General features: G+C 35.8%; 1 protein-coding gene across 3 annotated transcripts in view; it reads right to left on the minus strand.

Annotated features, from left to right (window-relative positions):
* The window catches only part of Bicd1 (BICD cargo adaptor 1), a 173,159-nt gene that overhangs the window by 39,252 nt on the left and 117,627 nt on the right, over positions 1-16,280 (minus strand). The window contains exons 5-8 of one of the 3 annotated variants that reach the window (XM_038320930.1): positions 14,141-15,235; positions 9,108-9,259; positions 7,457-7,774; positions 6,354-6,547 (exon numbers count right to left, since the gene is read on the minus strand). In XM_038320930.1, the coding sequence (XP_038176858.1) occupies positions 6,354-6,547; positions 7,457-7,774; positions 9,108-9,259; positions 14,141-15,235 (1,759 nt within the window). Of the gene's footprint in view, positions 1-6,353; positions 6,548-7,456; positions 7,775-9,107; positions 9,260-14,140; positions 15,236-16,280 lie in introns of those variants that run through there. The other 2 variants (XM_038320928.1, XM_038320929.1) reach the window with 2 other exon arrangements.

Here is a 16,280-nt window from a genome sequence, read left to right on the forward strand (position 1 = left end):
ATATTCTATGGAAAACACAGTATAAACACAAAACTGTTTAAAATATTAATTCAAGAACAGAGTGAAAAATTGCCTTTTAGTTTGAAATTTGTTATTCATTTTGTAAAAGTATAGCAAAAGGCACTTAATACAAAGTATCTCTTACTTGTGAAATATGTTAATTCCTTATATATTCTGGTGGGCTGGTTTTATTTAATGATTAAATGGTAAGATAGTTGCTATTATTACTATTTAGACCTAATTAGTCCTTACAGCATCAATATGCAATAACTGGTAAGTTATGGAGATTTACACCTGCTGTCTGATTATAAACTTCTTTCACAACAGAATCCATTTTGATTCAATCACATCTGAATTGAGAAACAGTTCTTAGCTTAGCTGGTAATAGAGCATGGGGTAGGAGGCAGCAAATCAGAGTGTGTGCCAGGAGATTCATAATATCAAGAACAAGTAAGAAGCTAAGAGGCTAGAAAGAAGGGATCAGCAGTGAATACTAGTGGTTGTTCTTTCAAGAGGATCTGGGTCTGGTTCTCTGCAACTATACGGCACCTCACAATAGTCTGTAACTCCTATTCCAGGGGATATGACACCGTATTCTGGCCTCTCAGACACTGAATGCATATGGTGCACTTACATATATGCAAGCAAAACACCTTTACATTAAAATATAAATATTAAAAAATTAGAAAGTCAACTGCTACTATGTGATGCTATGAGACTTGAAGGACTGACTCAGTAAAGGTTGAACCAGAGACACAGGCAAGGCCAGAATTCTTCCCAAAACTTCAGGGGTGTGTGTGTGTGGTGTGTGTGTGTGTGTGTGTGTATGTGTGTGTGGTGTGTGTGTGTGTGTGTGTGTGTATGTGTGTGTGTAGAAATTCCTCCCAAAATGATCAGACCCAAAACTCAAGTCCAAGTGGATCAAAGACATCAACATAAAACCATAAAGTTGAACTTGATAGAAGAGAAAGTGGTGAACAGCCTTGACCATATTGGCACAGGAGACAACATTCTGAACAGAACTCGAGGGTCATCAGGTTCTAAGATCAACAAGTAATAAATGGGACCTCATGAAACTGAAAGTTTCTGTAAATCAGGGACACCATCAAAAGGACAAAATGGCAGCTTACAGAATGCAAAAATATCTTCACCAACCCCACATCTGAGAGAGGGATGATTTCCAAAATCTATAAAGAACTCAAGAAAACAGGTAACAAATCAAATAATCTAATTAAAAATGTGGTACAGATCTAAACTGAGAATTCTCAACAGGGATCTCAAACAGTCAAGAAGAACTTAAAGAAATGTTCAACATCCTTACCCATCAGGGAAATGCAAATCAAAAGGACTATGAGATTCCATCTTACACCTGTCAGAATGACTAAGATTAAAAGCACGAGTGACAGCTCATGCTGACGAGGATGTGGAATAAGAGGAACATTCTTCCATTGCTGGTAGGAATACAAATTTGTAGAGCCACTCTGGAAATCTATATGACAGTTTCTCAGAATATTGGGAATCAACCTATCTCAAAACTCAGCTATACCACTCCTGGGCATACACCCAAAGGACACTCTACCATACCACAAGGACCCCTGTTCAATCATGTTAATAGTAGCTTTATTCATAGTAACCAGAAACTGGAAAAAAACTAGATGTCCATCAACTGAAGGATGGATAAAGAACATGTGGTCCATTTGCACAATAGAGTATTACTCAGCTGTTATAAACAATGACATCATGAAATTTGCTGGGAAATGAATGGAACTAGAAAAGATCATCCTGAGTGAGGTAACCCAGACCCAGAAAGACACACATGGCATATACTCACTTATAGGGAATATCAGCTGGATATCAGTAAAGGATATCCATGCCACAATCCAAAGACCCCAAAAAGCTAAGCAATAAGGAGAGTTTAAGATGGACACACATGTATCCTACTGTGAAGAGGAAATAGAATAGACATAACAGGTCAACAGGGGTGGTGTTGGACGTGGAAGTGGACATAGGAAAAGGAGGGATCTGTTGGGAGGAAGAGGGAGGGAGGGAGTACTGGGAAAGACAACTGGAATCAGGGGAATCTCTGGGATGAACTAGAAACCTAGGGCAATGGAAATTCCCAGGGTGACCCTAGATAAGACTTCTAGCAATGAGGGATATAGAACCTAAACTGGCCATCTCCTGTAACCAGGCAAGACTTCTAGTGGACAGATTGGAACCCCAACCCATTCATATAACCTTTGACCTACAACTTGCCCTGCCTACAAGATATGCTATGGTAAAGGTGGCACAGAAAGTAAGGTCGTGGCCAACCAATGACTGATCCAGCTTAAGGCTACCCCTGACACTGCCAAGAGGGCCAGGACCCAGAGACTGGGCAGTCCAGAGACCTAGGATAGAACCAAACATGACGGGAAAAAAAACAATGAAATGATTGCTAGTGATATTCTGTTACACTCATAGGTTGTTGCCTAGCCTAACTGTCACCAGAGAGGCTTCACTCAGCAACTGATGGAAATAAAGAAATCCACAGCCAAACATTAGGCAGACCTCAGGAAATCCTGTGTAAGAACTTGAGGGTGCCAGTGGACCAAAGACACCACAAGAAAATCCACAGAATCAACTAACTTGGGCTCATAGAGACTGAATTGCCTACCAGAGAGCTTACATAGGACTGACCTAGGTCCTCTGCACGTATGTTAAAGTTGTGTAGCTTGGTCTTCTTGTGGGAATAAATGGCTGGGAACAGTGGAACAGTGGGAACAGTGGCTGTCTGACTCTGTTACCTGCTTTTGGGATTCTTTCCCCTAGTGAATTACCTTATCCAGCCTAAATAGGAGAGGAGATGCCTAGTCCTACTGCAAGGTGCCATGTCTTACTTGATATTCCATGGCTGACTAAAATGCATGGGAGGTCTGCCCTTTTCTGAAGAGAAAGGAAGAGGAGTGAATTGGGGGTGGAGGAAGAGGGGAGGTTGGGGAGTGACTTGGAGGAGAGGAGAAAGGAAGGGAAAACTGTGATGGGGCTGGAAAAAATTAACAAAAAGGTGGGATTGTATGCTGACAATCTCATAAAAATGAACCAAATTAAGTATGCTTTTATATATTTATTATAGAAGACAAAAACATTTCATATTCTCTATCTTGAATTTTTAAGTGAGATCTATGTCTCAATTCCTCAACCTAAGAATAAAAATAATTAATTTCACTTTTATTGATATAATTGCATCAAGAATCCTCAATAGAAAAATAAATATTCTTATCTGTTTATTAAAATAAATGTTATATGTATATTTTATAAAATGATTATCAAAAATTCTAATATAAGGGACTTTCCCTTTAAAAATAATTACTATAGATTGTTATCTGTCAGAAATTTTTAGAGTATTCAATAATTTATAATAAAACTATGAATAAAACCTAAAAAATATCTAAAACAATATTTCATGTTAATAAAATTAATATATATTGACAATAAATGATATTTCTAGAAACTATTGTTGGTGTGTATGATTAATCAATTTTTATAATTCCACTACTAGAACCTTTTTGAAAGTATTTATGATAAGAATTTAGTAAGGCTTAAACTGGTTAATTTTGGGGACAGGTAGACGGCTGATTTACCGTAGGTCAGGTTTTGATACCCTGCATCCACATGTCAGCTTACAGTCATCTGTAACTCTGGTAACAGGGAATCTGATCCTCTCCTCTAGTTTCAAATCCTACATTAGGTATGCATATAGTACACAATATATATACAGGTAAAACACTCAACACATAAATAAGAAATTATTAATAAATAAACAAATAAGGTGGTTGGTTTAATAGTATGTCATAAAAATTATTCCTTGGGCAATAACACTTTCTTTACTCATTATTTTAACTATAAATAAATGACTAGAAATACAAAGTTGATCAACAAGCTGTTTTCGTGAATGGAACTTTTAAATCTATTGATGATTCTGATTTTCATAGATTTATAGTTTTGATTTTGTGTATAGTACTCATATCTAATGATTTTTTCTAGTTTCTCAAAACTAAACAATTTAAGACAATTTAATGGTACTTTCACTCCATTATGCTAGAGGTTTTAAAGCTGAAGATATTATAGAGTATGTAAAGAATCAGAAATATTTAGAATGTGTGAAAAGTTTCATAGGGCAGATCGTATAGTAATACAACTTTTCCAAGGCAACACTAAAATGAAGCAAAAACCATAAAGATTTTATTTACTAATAAAATATTTTACTAATTTTATTTACTAATAAAATATTTTATTTACTAATAAAAAATAAGTATATTGTTTAATAAAATAAATCTTTAAAGATACAATAATTAATCTTAAAAGTAAAACTAAGTAGCAACATGAAAATGTTTATGTTAATAGCTTTTATAATGTAATGATAATGATATAAATACATATTAATGGACATAAAGACCAAACAGCCATACAATGATGAAAACAGTTGCTACTAATATTCATTAACTTTTAATGTTATTAATATGTTTCCTTAGATTTAAATACAAAAGAGTTACTTATTAATTATATTAGTTATTTTCTAAAGAGGCAGCACTACTAAATCCATTTGAAACCTAGAAAGATTTTAATGACTTTTACCCACATCAGTTACCCCGATAAGTCATCACCACTTTGGTGGATCACAGAATACTTCAGGTGCTTTCTTTTCTTTCTTTGGGTACTATCTTAAAGGGTATAAACAATAGGAAGTGGGTTATGAAATAAAAAATACCCAGGATATTAATTACTTATTTGTGTATAGATACATGTGAATATGTGTATGTTTGTGCATAGGTGTGTATATGTATAGATATGTGCGTGTATAGATGTGTATATGTGCATAGATGTCTACATGTGTACATGTGTGTACATGTGTATGTATGAGTGCATGAATTCTAGCTATTATGCCATTTTAAATCATTAGTATTACTGATTTCCTCAAAAATTCTTAGAATAGTAAACATCTGCTGTACATTCTAAGATCACAGTTTTTAAAATTGGGTATTCAGTTTATTCATTTTATTTTTATATATGATTTGCCTGCATATATGTATGTGAACCACATGCATGCTTGGTGTCCACGAAGGTCAGAAGAGGATGTCTAATCCCCTGGATCTGAAGTTACAGATGATTATAAGTCACCAACTCTGTGGGTGCTAGGAAACAAACTCAGGTTCTCTGCAAGACGAACAAGTGCTTTTAACCACTAAACCATCTCTGCAACCTGCTAGACCACATATTCCAATCCCAATCAGTGTGTTGATAGCATAAAACAGATGAGAAAATAGAAATACAAAGGCTGGGGTTCCCAAAAAGGAATTTAAAAAATTTGAAGTTTAAAATTTTTAAAAATAAAATTTGGCAAAGGTAGCACGTTAGTTGCTAGGTGGAGGGACAAGGACGAAAGCTGGGTACAATCAGTAGGAAGGGGTAGGGGTTATGACAAAGAGCAGGACCCTACCACATCTAACAGCACGACTGACAGATGAGAATAGACTCAGTCTACAGCTTCCACATACCCAAAAATCGTTCAAAAAGGCCAAAAATAAAGATGCTCACACGAAATTCCTGGTCCTGTAACTGCTAACAAATATTTTAGCTTAATTTTATATTCCCTGTAACAGATAATGGCTGTCCTTGTGTTTATTTTGTTCCATGGACTTGTTTTCTACCTTTGAACTATGCAGGGACTTCACAAGAGATTGTCTGTATTTACTGGCTAAGGCATAAATCACATTTTTATTTAGACCTTTTCGTATGGGGGTGAAAACAAGAAAAGGTACAAAACAATGAAGCTAAAGTAAACCGTGGAACACCGGTAGGCATCAATCAAGTGTCACTACGAGAACACGATATGAAAACCTGAATGGTCCAAAGTAGTAAAACTCTCAAGGATTTCAAAATTCTGAGTCACTACAAAAAGAAATTATCCTTAAAAGCTTGTTACAAATTTGGCTCCCTTTGCTGAAATTACATTGACAATGTTAAGAGAAAACAAACACTAACCAAGGTGGGACAACCATGAACTACAGAACTGTAGACAGGATGCACACATGTCCTGTGTTGTACCTACTGCTCACTTACTTCTCTTTGCCTATCCCATTCTTCCAACCTTACTTCTCTTTCCTAGGCTAATGGTAAAAAATTCTTGGCGAATCCTAAGACACGCCTGGCATCTGGCTGTGGAAACAGAAAGCCAGCTGTAAATAAGCTTTCACTTCAGCGACAGAAGTCCCTTGTTGTCACAGTTCAACTTGCACAGTGGGCTAAGTAAGAGGAGAGCTGTCTACTTAACTGTCATTTGCATCACATGCACCCAAGGAAAAAGTGTTTACCTGGTGGAGCCACGGTTAACCTTTTTTCCTTGCTGAGCCGATGCCCTTGGATGAGTTCACTCATGGAAGGGGAACCTTTCAGAAGAAATGATTCTGTGGAGGTGGGATCAGGGGGAACTCTTAATAAATTCTGAAGGTAGGAAGCCCCTGAAGTCCTGGGATGGCTCTGATCACAAAGGGAAGGTGAAAATTGTCTTGCAGGAGATCCAAGAAAAATACATATAAGAAACAAAAAAGTTTTACTTTAATTACCTTTCAACACCTCACCAGTGACAACATTATTCATATTGGCATTTAATTATCTTTTAAAAATGAAAGTCAAGATTTTTTTGTAATTTGTTAGTTTTCATATCAGGATACAACCTTTTTTGAAAACTACTCTGAATATTGGAATAGAAATTTATTATAGTTAGACATTTTGAACTACAAATAGAAAATATATGTATTATTTTTGATTCTTAAACAAAAAATTCTCAAAAAAATTATATTAACTGAAAACAAGGCAAGTAAGTCAGCAACCAGAATTTGGTAAAAGGTTACAAAATCAAGACACTAAAATCCTTAAAGGTAGATTCTCAGCAATATTAACATGACTAATAAAAAAGTCACAAAATTGCTTTTAAGAAAAGGATTATATATATTCTATTCCATTTTATCAAATATAACAACTTTTATCAGTTATAGTCTTATGAACACGTGTTTCTCCTAGAGAACTAACTCATATCTTTGCCCCATGACAGAAAAAATAACAAACAGCATCATTTCCAGAGACATGGCATTCAAAATTATAGCCCATGTTCACAGAGCTCCACTTTTAATATCAACCTTTATCTACCCATTTTTAAGTTGGAGGCTAGGGAGAGACATATTTATGTACATAAACAGCAGCAAAACCATTAACAGACACTTAAAAATCAAGTTATGGTTAATCAGTATGTGTGAATGTGTGGCAGAAAGACCAACATTAGCAATGCCCATTAGTAACTTTCACTTTTTTCTTTTTTTTTTTCTTTCTCTATCCTACATAACAAAAGTACAGAAATTTTCGCAGTCAACTAAAATCTGTCCACTGTACCACACTATGACAATAGCTGCATGCATACCTTTTCCTCTGAGTGCCACTGCTGACCCGAATGGTGGGTGTCTGTGGACCCTGACTATGCAGGAAGTAAGTGTCTATGGTAGGCACAGTGGCTGGCGTCTCCCCACTTACTTTAGGGCTGCCGATCTTGCTCTTTCCAAGTTTGCCTTTGCTGCGTCTGGACTGCTCATGGTCAAACTCTAAGTCCTCCAGCCGCTGTGTCAGGGCGAGCTTTTGCTGGATAGCCATTCGCAATAAAGTATTTAGAGTCTTCTTCTCATCCTCTGCAGCTGCTAACTGCCTCTGCATCTCATCCAGCTGTGTGACATATTCATCACATCTGGAACCCAAGAAAAACGGCGTGAGTAAGCAATCCTGGTGAAGCTAAACTAGAACTTGATTTAAAAAGTACTCCTCTCTTACCCTCAGCCCAGATATTAATGTCCATTGCAGCATCAAAACTTTTATCATGCAATACTGTTAGAATATATACCAATGTTATATTATTATACCTAATAATATAATCTAAGCTTTATTAGAGGCATCTGCATGTAAGGGAAACAATAATCTATAGGGCTTGGTACTAGTGGTTTCAGGCATCCCCTGGGAGTCTTGAGTTATAATCCCATATAGATAAAGGGAACTAGCATAATAAATTTGACTGGAATTTAGAGCACTAATCTTACTAGCAATAAAATGGAGATTCTCTATAATAATATGTTGTAGAATATTTGTTTACACTGTGTGAAGATGTGTCTATGTTTTGTCTCACCTGCCTAAGGCACCTGATTGGTTTAATAAAGAGCACAAAGAGAGCTCTGTGTTTTTTCCCCACTAAACCACATATATTTGGAAAAAGTAGAGGGAGAAGTAAACTCACAATGGAGTTTTGCTTAGTTTAAGTATTAGTAACAGTTATTCTGTACTAGTAGATAGTTCATGAGCTCATACATTTATCCCAAATATATTGTACAAACTGAAATTAGCACAGTTTGAGGTATTACACAGAAAAAAATAAACCAGGAGTTTTGTTTAAAATGTATTAGGTCCAAGGGGTAACCTTTAATATCAAGACTATGGGTCTATGTAAATCATGAGAAAAATCAGAACTTGCTGGGAAAAAAATGAATTCTAGAACCTTGGATTAATTCTTTTTTATAACTTGAAAATATTTTTTAAATATAAAATAAGGAAATTACTATACATGAAAGAAACAAATGTCTGTGAAAATGGACGGAAAGGGGGCAATAATTAAAATATTAGCCAAATTGAGCGTTTAAATATCCCTTTAAATTTTTAAAATTTCTTTCTCAAAGAGGAAATATGTATTCTCTTAATCCTGAATGTTATGCTGATTTTTTTTCACCAAAAAGGAGACCTTGTCTCCCTTTCCATTCTTTCTTTGTCCTGCCACTATAGTTACCATAAATACACATATTCTAAATACGACTGAATTTTGTGAGAAACCCAGAAGCCAATTCCTGTGAGAGCCTCTGTTGTACTGTGGTCTAAGGTTTCTCTTGGCTATATCCATGACATTCAGTCACAGGTCCACACTTAGATTTGTTCGTGTGGGTATCTCATAATTTTCTTCACGAAAACCAAATACATTTATTCATGAATATTGTCAATGTTTTTCCATCCGAAATACTCAGTTTTGGGGAAAAAAGTACCTTGTTGCAAACATCGCTCTCAGGGATGAGAAGGTGGCAGCATCCTCTTTCAAAGCCTTCAGCTCGTTCCTCAGCTTTGTCATTGTTTCGGTCACCATTGCCTTTTCGTTTTCATATTTGTTCTTCAGATTCGCTAGAGCCACCTCAGCTGTCTGAAGCACAAAACACGGCGCTTACCAACTCACACCAGGAAAACTGCCCCACACATTTCCTTATGCCAAATCTATTCTTTGCTCTTATAAATGGAAACAGAAATTGTTTAGGCTGGATTTTTGCAAAAGCATCTATATACATTGAATACAGAGATGTTTCTCTTTAATGTCAAATCATGTCATAATTAAATAATGTTAAATTGTCCTTAAAGCCTGCTGTGAGTGACTTAGTGTTAGAAGCCAGGTGGTGAGAGTAGTTCAGTAAGTACTTCATGCTGGTTGTTGAAGGTGTAAGATTTTTAGAGATTTAGAGAGACAAAACAAAATTTTAAACATGAATGATGTTTATCAAGAAGTTATTAAAGAACCACTGATTCCAAATGAAATGTGAGAAATCAAATACTTTTTGTCACTGTTCCTGTGGGTCTAAAACATAGAATAAAAGATGTAAGCTACTATAACCTACAACATGAGTATATAATAAACTACATGTTCAAGTCATAGAAGTGACAAGAAATTAAGCATTTCCTAAATTTTTAAATAAAAAACTTGCTCAAAACAATGAATTATCATCAAATTATTTCTTTGTGTGTCTCTGTATGTGAGAGAGAGAGAGAAAAAAAGAGCGTGTGTACAAAATGTTGAATGAGTTTTCCGAATTTGTGATTGGGGCATTTCTGAAGCTCCTTGAATGAACAATGTTTTAAAACAAGAGCTAGCCTAACAAAGTAGGAGATAAAAACCACATCAGCTGAATCAATTGGTGCCACTGAAAAATGTTTAAAAACTTCCTGTTTGATGCACAACACAAGATATCAAGTACACTGAAGTCAAACAGGAAGCACTCTAGTTTTGTAAACTTTAAACTGTAGCCTTGCAATGCAAAAAATATCTAATACTAATTTAAAAATTACTATTGGTATTTCCAAAAGACTATAATGGTTTTTAATATGTTTTTGTGCTTGAAATAAATATCAGTTAACTTTCTTATGCATAGTATTCAATTAATGTTTTATGTGTATGAAAGTTTTGCCAAGTATACCTATGTACCATGTACATGCAGCTCCAATAGACAGCAGGTGAATGTATCAGATTCCCTGGAACTGGATTTATAGACTGTTGTGAACCTCTTATGTAGGTACTACGAATCAAACTGAGGTCCTCTGGAAAAGGAGTCAGTGCTCTTAATCATGGAACCATCTCTCAAGCTCCATTTGTTAATGTTTAGACTATAAATTAATTTTCAATAGTTTTGGCTTAATTGAAGTTCTTATTAAATTTATTCATAAGATATTTTTATTCTATGCAGCATTAATTCTCAGTAGAATACTCAGGAATATTATAAATTCATAAAATAGTCAATAATGCATAAATTGGGAAAATTTTCAATTATTTAATTTTTTAAAGTTTAAGCAAATGTTCATTTAGAACAGAAAATAAGTTTAAATTGTAAAAATTTAGATATAACAAATTTGTAAGCATGAGGTCATTAGTTAAGAGGATTGAGAGGGAGTGACAAGCAGAACTAATCTCAAAGGGAAGTATAAACTTATTTATCATTTGTGACAAATTCCCAGAACAATTCTACTTTGCTTATATTTTCATCTATAGACTGAACAAAATTTTTAAAAATATTAAATATCTAAAACCCATTAGGTTTATTGACATCTTTGTTCACCACATTCTGGTGTGGGAGATCCTTCTGTCTATCTGTTGCTTTTATTGGATAATGAATAAAGAAACTGCCTTGGCCTGTTAATAGGGCAACACCTAGGTAGGTGGGGAAAACTGGCCTGAATGCTGGGAGAAGAGGGGCGTTGGAGAGACACCATGGAGCCATTGGAGACAGACGTATTGAAACTTTGTTGTAGGTTATGACCTCATGGTGATGCATAGATTACTAGAAATGGGTTAAATTAAGATGTAAGTGTTAGCCAATAAGAAGTTAGAGCTAATGGTTAAAGCCATGTCGTAATTAATATAGTTTCTGTGTGATTATTTCGGGTCTAACCTAGCCAGGCAGCCAGGAACCAACAAGCAGCTCACTCCTTGCAACAGCATTCTCCAAACACTCTAAGATTTACTTTTAAAAAAGAAAAAGGGAGAGACAAAAAAACCCTACTAACCCTTATTTCCAACTATAGAGACCTTTGTAAGCATTTCCTAAATATAACATACTTTCTATACTTTTGTCCCTCTCTATATCACATTCTTCTGTCTAAAATTATTTCTTCTTCCCATGGATAACCTCTTATCCTTCTAAGAACAATTCCAATTATATTTGCTCTGGAAAGTTTTTATTAATTCCAATAGATATGAGTTGTTCTGCTGCAATATTCCCATAACTTGAATATAAAATATGTAGCATTACACTAATTTATCTGTGGGTTTCAGGGTTTTGAATCCCCTTCTGAAAGGTAGAGACCATGCATTTGTTGTTGAGTGTTCACATCTGACACAAGTAAATACACAGCCGGTACTTTATAACAACTATCTTATTCTAACAAAAAACATCACACTTCTGGGGAAAAAACAAATTATAACAAAATTCATAGAGAATACATCATATTTGTTTTAAAACAAGATGTTTCCCTTTCCTCCTAAACCACAGAATTTTCACATCAACTTTAATAACTAACATTCGACAATGTCTATGTCTAACTGATGTCACCTATTGATACTTGAAACAATTAATGGCACGTAAGTACTACAATAATCTACAGCAACTGTTCAACATTATTTAGATGAGTATCAAACACATATCAAGAAATGTTTTCACATAATTTACTAAGCCATTAAAGCTATGGCTCTAATGTAGCTCATTGTGAAAATATAAACTCAGCTAGGAATGTTCTGGTCTCTTTTGAATTCTTATGGCACTCTAAAAGACTTTATATATTCTGTCTTGTAAGTACTTAAAGGAATGTACTGAATTTACAATGGATTACTAGTAACTTATTTTTATGTTCTATTTTGTACCCCCATATGAATGCTTATTCACAAGTTAGGCCTTATCTTTTCAATTAAGCATCTTCACTTAAAAAAAATCTCTATTTCTATGTTGCTGATAATTAACCTTCAGAAAGAGATCAAGAAAGGTATCTGGGTGCCTGGTTGAGAACACTCAAAAAATTATGTCCTTGAAAGAAGTTATATGAGTCAGGCCTAACATATTAGTTACTCATGACTACTCTATACTGTAGGGTTTTGAAATTCAGCAATTACATCAATAATCTTCTTTTTACTGATTTCAAAGTGAAGTCGGATTTCTTTTAATTTTTTCATGCACCTTAACATTTTCTACTTCTGTAAGTGATGATGTAAAAGAAAGTTCTATTTTTCCCCTTAAGTTTAAATAAAGCTTGTATATTGTGAACAATATTCCTGCCTATGGTACAGCCACCCAATTTGTATCAGAGAATTCATGGAAACAGAGGAAGAATAGAAAGCAGATAACACATTGGTGTGGTTTCAGTAAGACATAAGTAAAAGAAGACATTCTGAAAAGGAAATGAATCTTCATTCTCTAAAGAGCGTGCACTCCCTTACTCCACTGTTCACCAGCATTGCCTGTGTTTGCAAGCAAGGATTTCATGTGTTGTTGATGCTTTTCATCAACACCAATATTTGTTCAGTATGCCTCTCAAATATGTATCTTTTGAGGCTATCTTTTCAGATAAACAGTATTATCCCCCAGTCCATATATCAGGACATTCACACCTAGGTAAAACTCAATAATGGAAAACAAATCAGTCAATAAAGAATTGTCAGGTAGGTTCATATTGAAGCATCCTACTTATTCCAGAAGGATATAACCTATATTTAAAAAAAATTCCCTAATGCTTCAGTTCTGACACAAGTAAACTAACAATTAACTATATATAAAGTCTCTCTCTCTCTCTCTCTCTCTCTCTCTCTCTCTCTCTCTCTCTCTCTCTCTCTCTCTTCCTTCCTCCCTCCTTATCCCCTCTCTCACTCATAGTTTCAAACTATTTCATTTATTGGTAAAAGTCTGCTTCTCTTTATTCATATCCCCACAGCTGTATTGTCCTTCATCCTAGATGCCATTGCTTGATCATTTGGTTACTAAGTCTTATTTGTTTAAGTTTGAAATGAAAGACAATATATTAAGTTTCTATCTTGTGACAGCCATAAAAAATTGAGTCTTGGATCCCATCTCTAAATCTCTAAATTCCCATCTCTAAAGTTGGGTCTAGCTATTGCCTGTCAGACCTTTACCATCACGTCTGTGCCAAACTCCCATTTGCAGTCTCCCTATCTCCCTTGTTGGCATAAGATGTTAAGCAAGCCTCCCCCATGACCCTCCATGGGCTGTTTCATAGTTATTGACCACCAGGTTTCTGCTTATCACTGCCTGGGACTTTGGGCTTTATCTGCAGCTGGGTCTCTGTTACTGCTTTACCTTCCTCACTGCTTGCATTGCCCACCTGTCTACAGCCGCTCTTCTATCCCATCCACTTCAAACTCTTGTTTTATTTTATTTTTATTTATTTATCTATCTATTTATTTGTTTTCTTAGAAAAAGGCAGAGAGAGAATATTAGTGTCATGGTCCAACTGTTACAGAAAGAGGACAACTTGTGTGATGTGATTATTTTCTTCCACTATATGTGTTCTGAGGATTAAACTTGGGTCATTTTAGGCTTGGCAGCACGCATGCTGATTACTAAGTCATCTCACTGATTCATTAAACACTTTAGAACTAGACTACTTTCTGATTTGGCACTGGGATGTACTTTGCTTTATTGCTTTGCTGGCCAGGAATTTGAACGCTTATCTTGGCACTACAAATTCAATAAAAATTAAGGGAACAAATAAGAAAGCTTTTATTAGTATGTTTTCATCATCAAAATTGTATTACCTGCTTATTGGCTTTCAACACTGCCCTCAGTGTGGCAATCTGCTCCCGCTTGGTGCTCAACAAGGACTTCAGCTTGAGAATCTCTTCCATTAAGGCTTCTTTGTCCTTATCGATCATGGGAGCCAACTCTCGCGCTGCTGCCCTTTGACGAGACAGCTGTAAGGATCTGTCCACTGCTTTTTGCAGATGCTTGATTTGGTCCCGGATTATGGCATTGAGGTTGTAGATATTCATTGGCTCTTTGCGGATATCACTTGTATCCAAAACTGGAGATGATGGTGGGGCAGTAATAACAGGAGAGATCGTGGGAGTCTTGGTTGGACTTGGCTCTTTAATAGTTTCTGTGTTTTCTTTTGAAACTGGTTCAGGTGATGTCCTTGATTCTCCTGGGGATGAAACACCCCTCCTGGATAATCTTGGAGACAAAAGTCCCCTAGGATCATCAGGCCCCTTGAGGCTGCCACTTCGGGTAACTCTACTTTGTCTATAGTAGTCCAGCATGACCCTGTTGGGGGTTTCATTGTTGCATAAACACACATGGTGATAAAGCTGTGCTAGCTCCTCACTGAATGTCACCAACTCATCCTGGGCTGTATTGAGAGTGTTGTGATTTTCATTGGCTATGCCAGTCATCTTTTGCAACTCCTTCTCCATGTGGGCCATCTTCTCGCCACTCTCCTTAGATGTCTTCTCAAGGTTTGTCACTTGCTCATCATACATTTGGATCTTACTCTCATATTTTGTCTTTTCTTCTGTATAATTTTCTACAGATTTATTATATTTCTCCTTTAAGGCCTTAATTTCTGCTTTCAAATCAATGACCTCAGTGACAGCCACTCTATATTTACACTCAAGGATCTCTAAACCATTGATGTCCACCTCATAGTCGTGGGCCTCCTCTGCTGAGTTGCGGCTCTTCTCGCAATCTAGCTCAGCCTTGAGCTCCTTGCTGTTCTGCAGGCCCCTCATGGCATTGACATGCTCTGTGAGCCGATGCACGCGTTCATGCTGCTCTGTCAGTGCCCCCTTGGTGTGTTCTAGCTGGGTTTGTGACTCCTGGAGGTTGGCCAGAAGAATAGCTTTTTCTCGTTCTACCTGCAATGACACAAGACAATGTCTGAATAACTTCAGTGCAAAACCAATAATGAACTCAATGCAGTTAGACAGACATGCATATATTTAAAATGCCCGCAGTAGAGCCAATGCTCCCATTATTTCAAATTAAATTCAAATGGTTCTTTATTTTTGATTCTGGTAAGTCAATCCAAAAATACTTAATTCATAATATGGGAGTTGATGTAAACCATGCCATTTGAATTTTTATAAAGAAAATAGAAAAATCTTCTAAATATTCTATTGTTGGCATTATGATCTTGGTAAAAAATGGACTTGGGGGATTCTGTGTTCTTTTTTTCTTTGAAAACTAAGTGAATTCCCTCTAAAATTTAAGCATTATCTAAATAAACTGAAGCTTTTCCCAAATAGCCTTTTGGTATAGGAGGTTTTTTTGTTCATGTGTTGCTTTTATTGGTTAATGAATAAAGAAACTGCTTTGGGTCTGATAGGGCAGGACTTAGGTAGGCAGGGGAAACAGAATTGAATGCTGGGAGGAAGAAGGGCAGAGTCAGAGAAGCCATGGATCTTCTGCCTGAGACAGATGCTAGTTAGAATCTCCGGTAGGCCACTGGCACGTGGTGATACACAGATTAATGGAGATGGGTTAAACTAATATGTAAGAGTTAGCCAATAAGAAGTTAGAGCTAATGGCCAAGCAGTGTTTTAATAAATATAGTTTCTGTGTGGTTATTCCGTGGGATAACCTATCTGGGTGGCCGGGACAAACAAGCCACCTCTCCTTGCAACAGCCTTTCCTTTTGGAAAAGTCTATTCACAAATTTAATCAAAACAAAATGTAGAAGATATGTTTCAAGCTTATTGTAGGGTAAAATGTCTTGATAAATCTGGTAATGTATTTCGAACAGCTTGGGATCTGTTTTATATTTTGTTCATATTTAATATAATATTTTCTAAAAGCTATCATTATAGCAACTATAGAAAACATTCAACAGAACATGGGCTCTCCCCTGTGTTTTTGACGTAGTTTTAAGTAAATTAAATAAGGAATGGCACCCAAATTTCA

Source organism: Arvicola amphibius, chromosome 2 (genome assembly GCF_903992535.2).
Source record: "Arvicola amphibius chromosome 2, mArvAmp1.2, whole genome shotgun sequence".
In the NCBI taxonomy this organism is placed as follows: Eukaryota; Metazoa; Chordata; class Mammalia; order Rodentia; family Cricetidae; genus Arvicola; species Arvicola amphibius.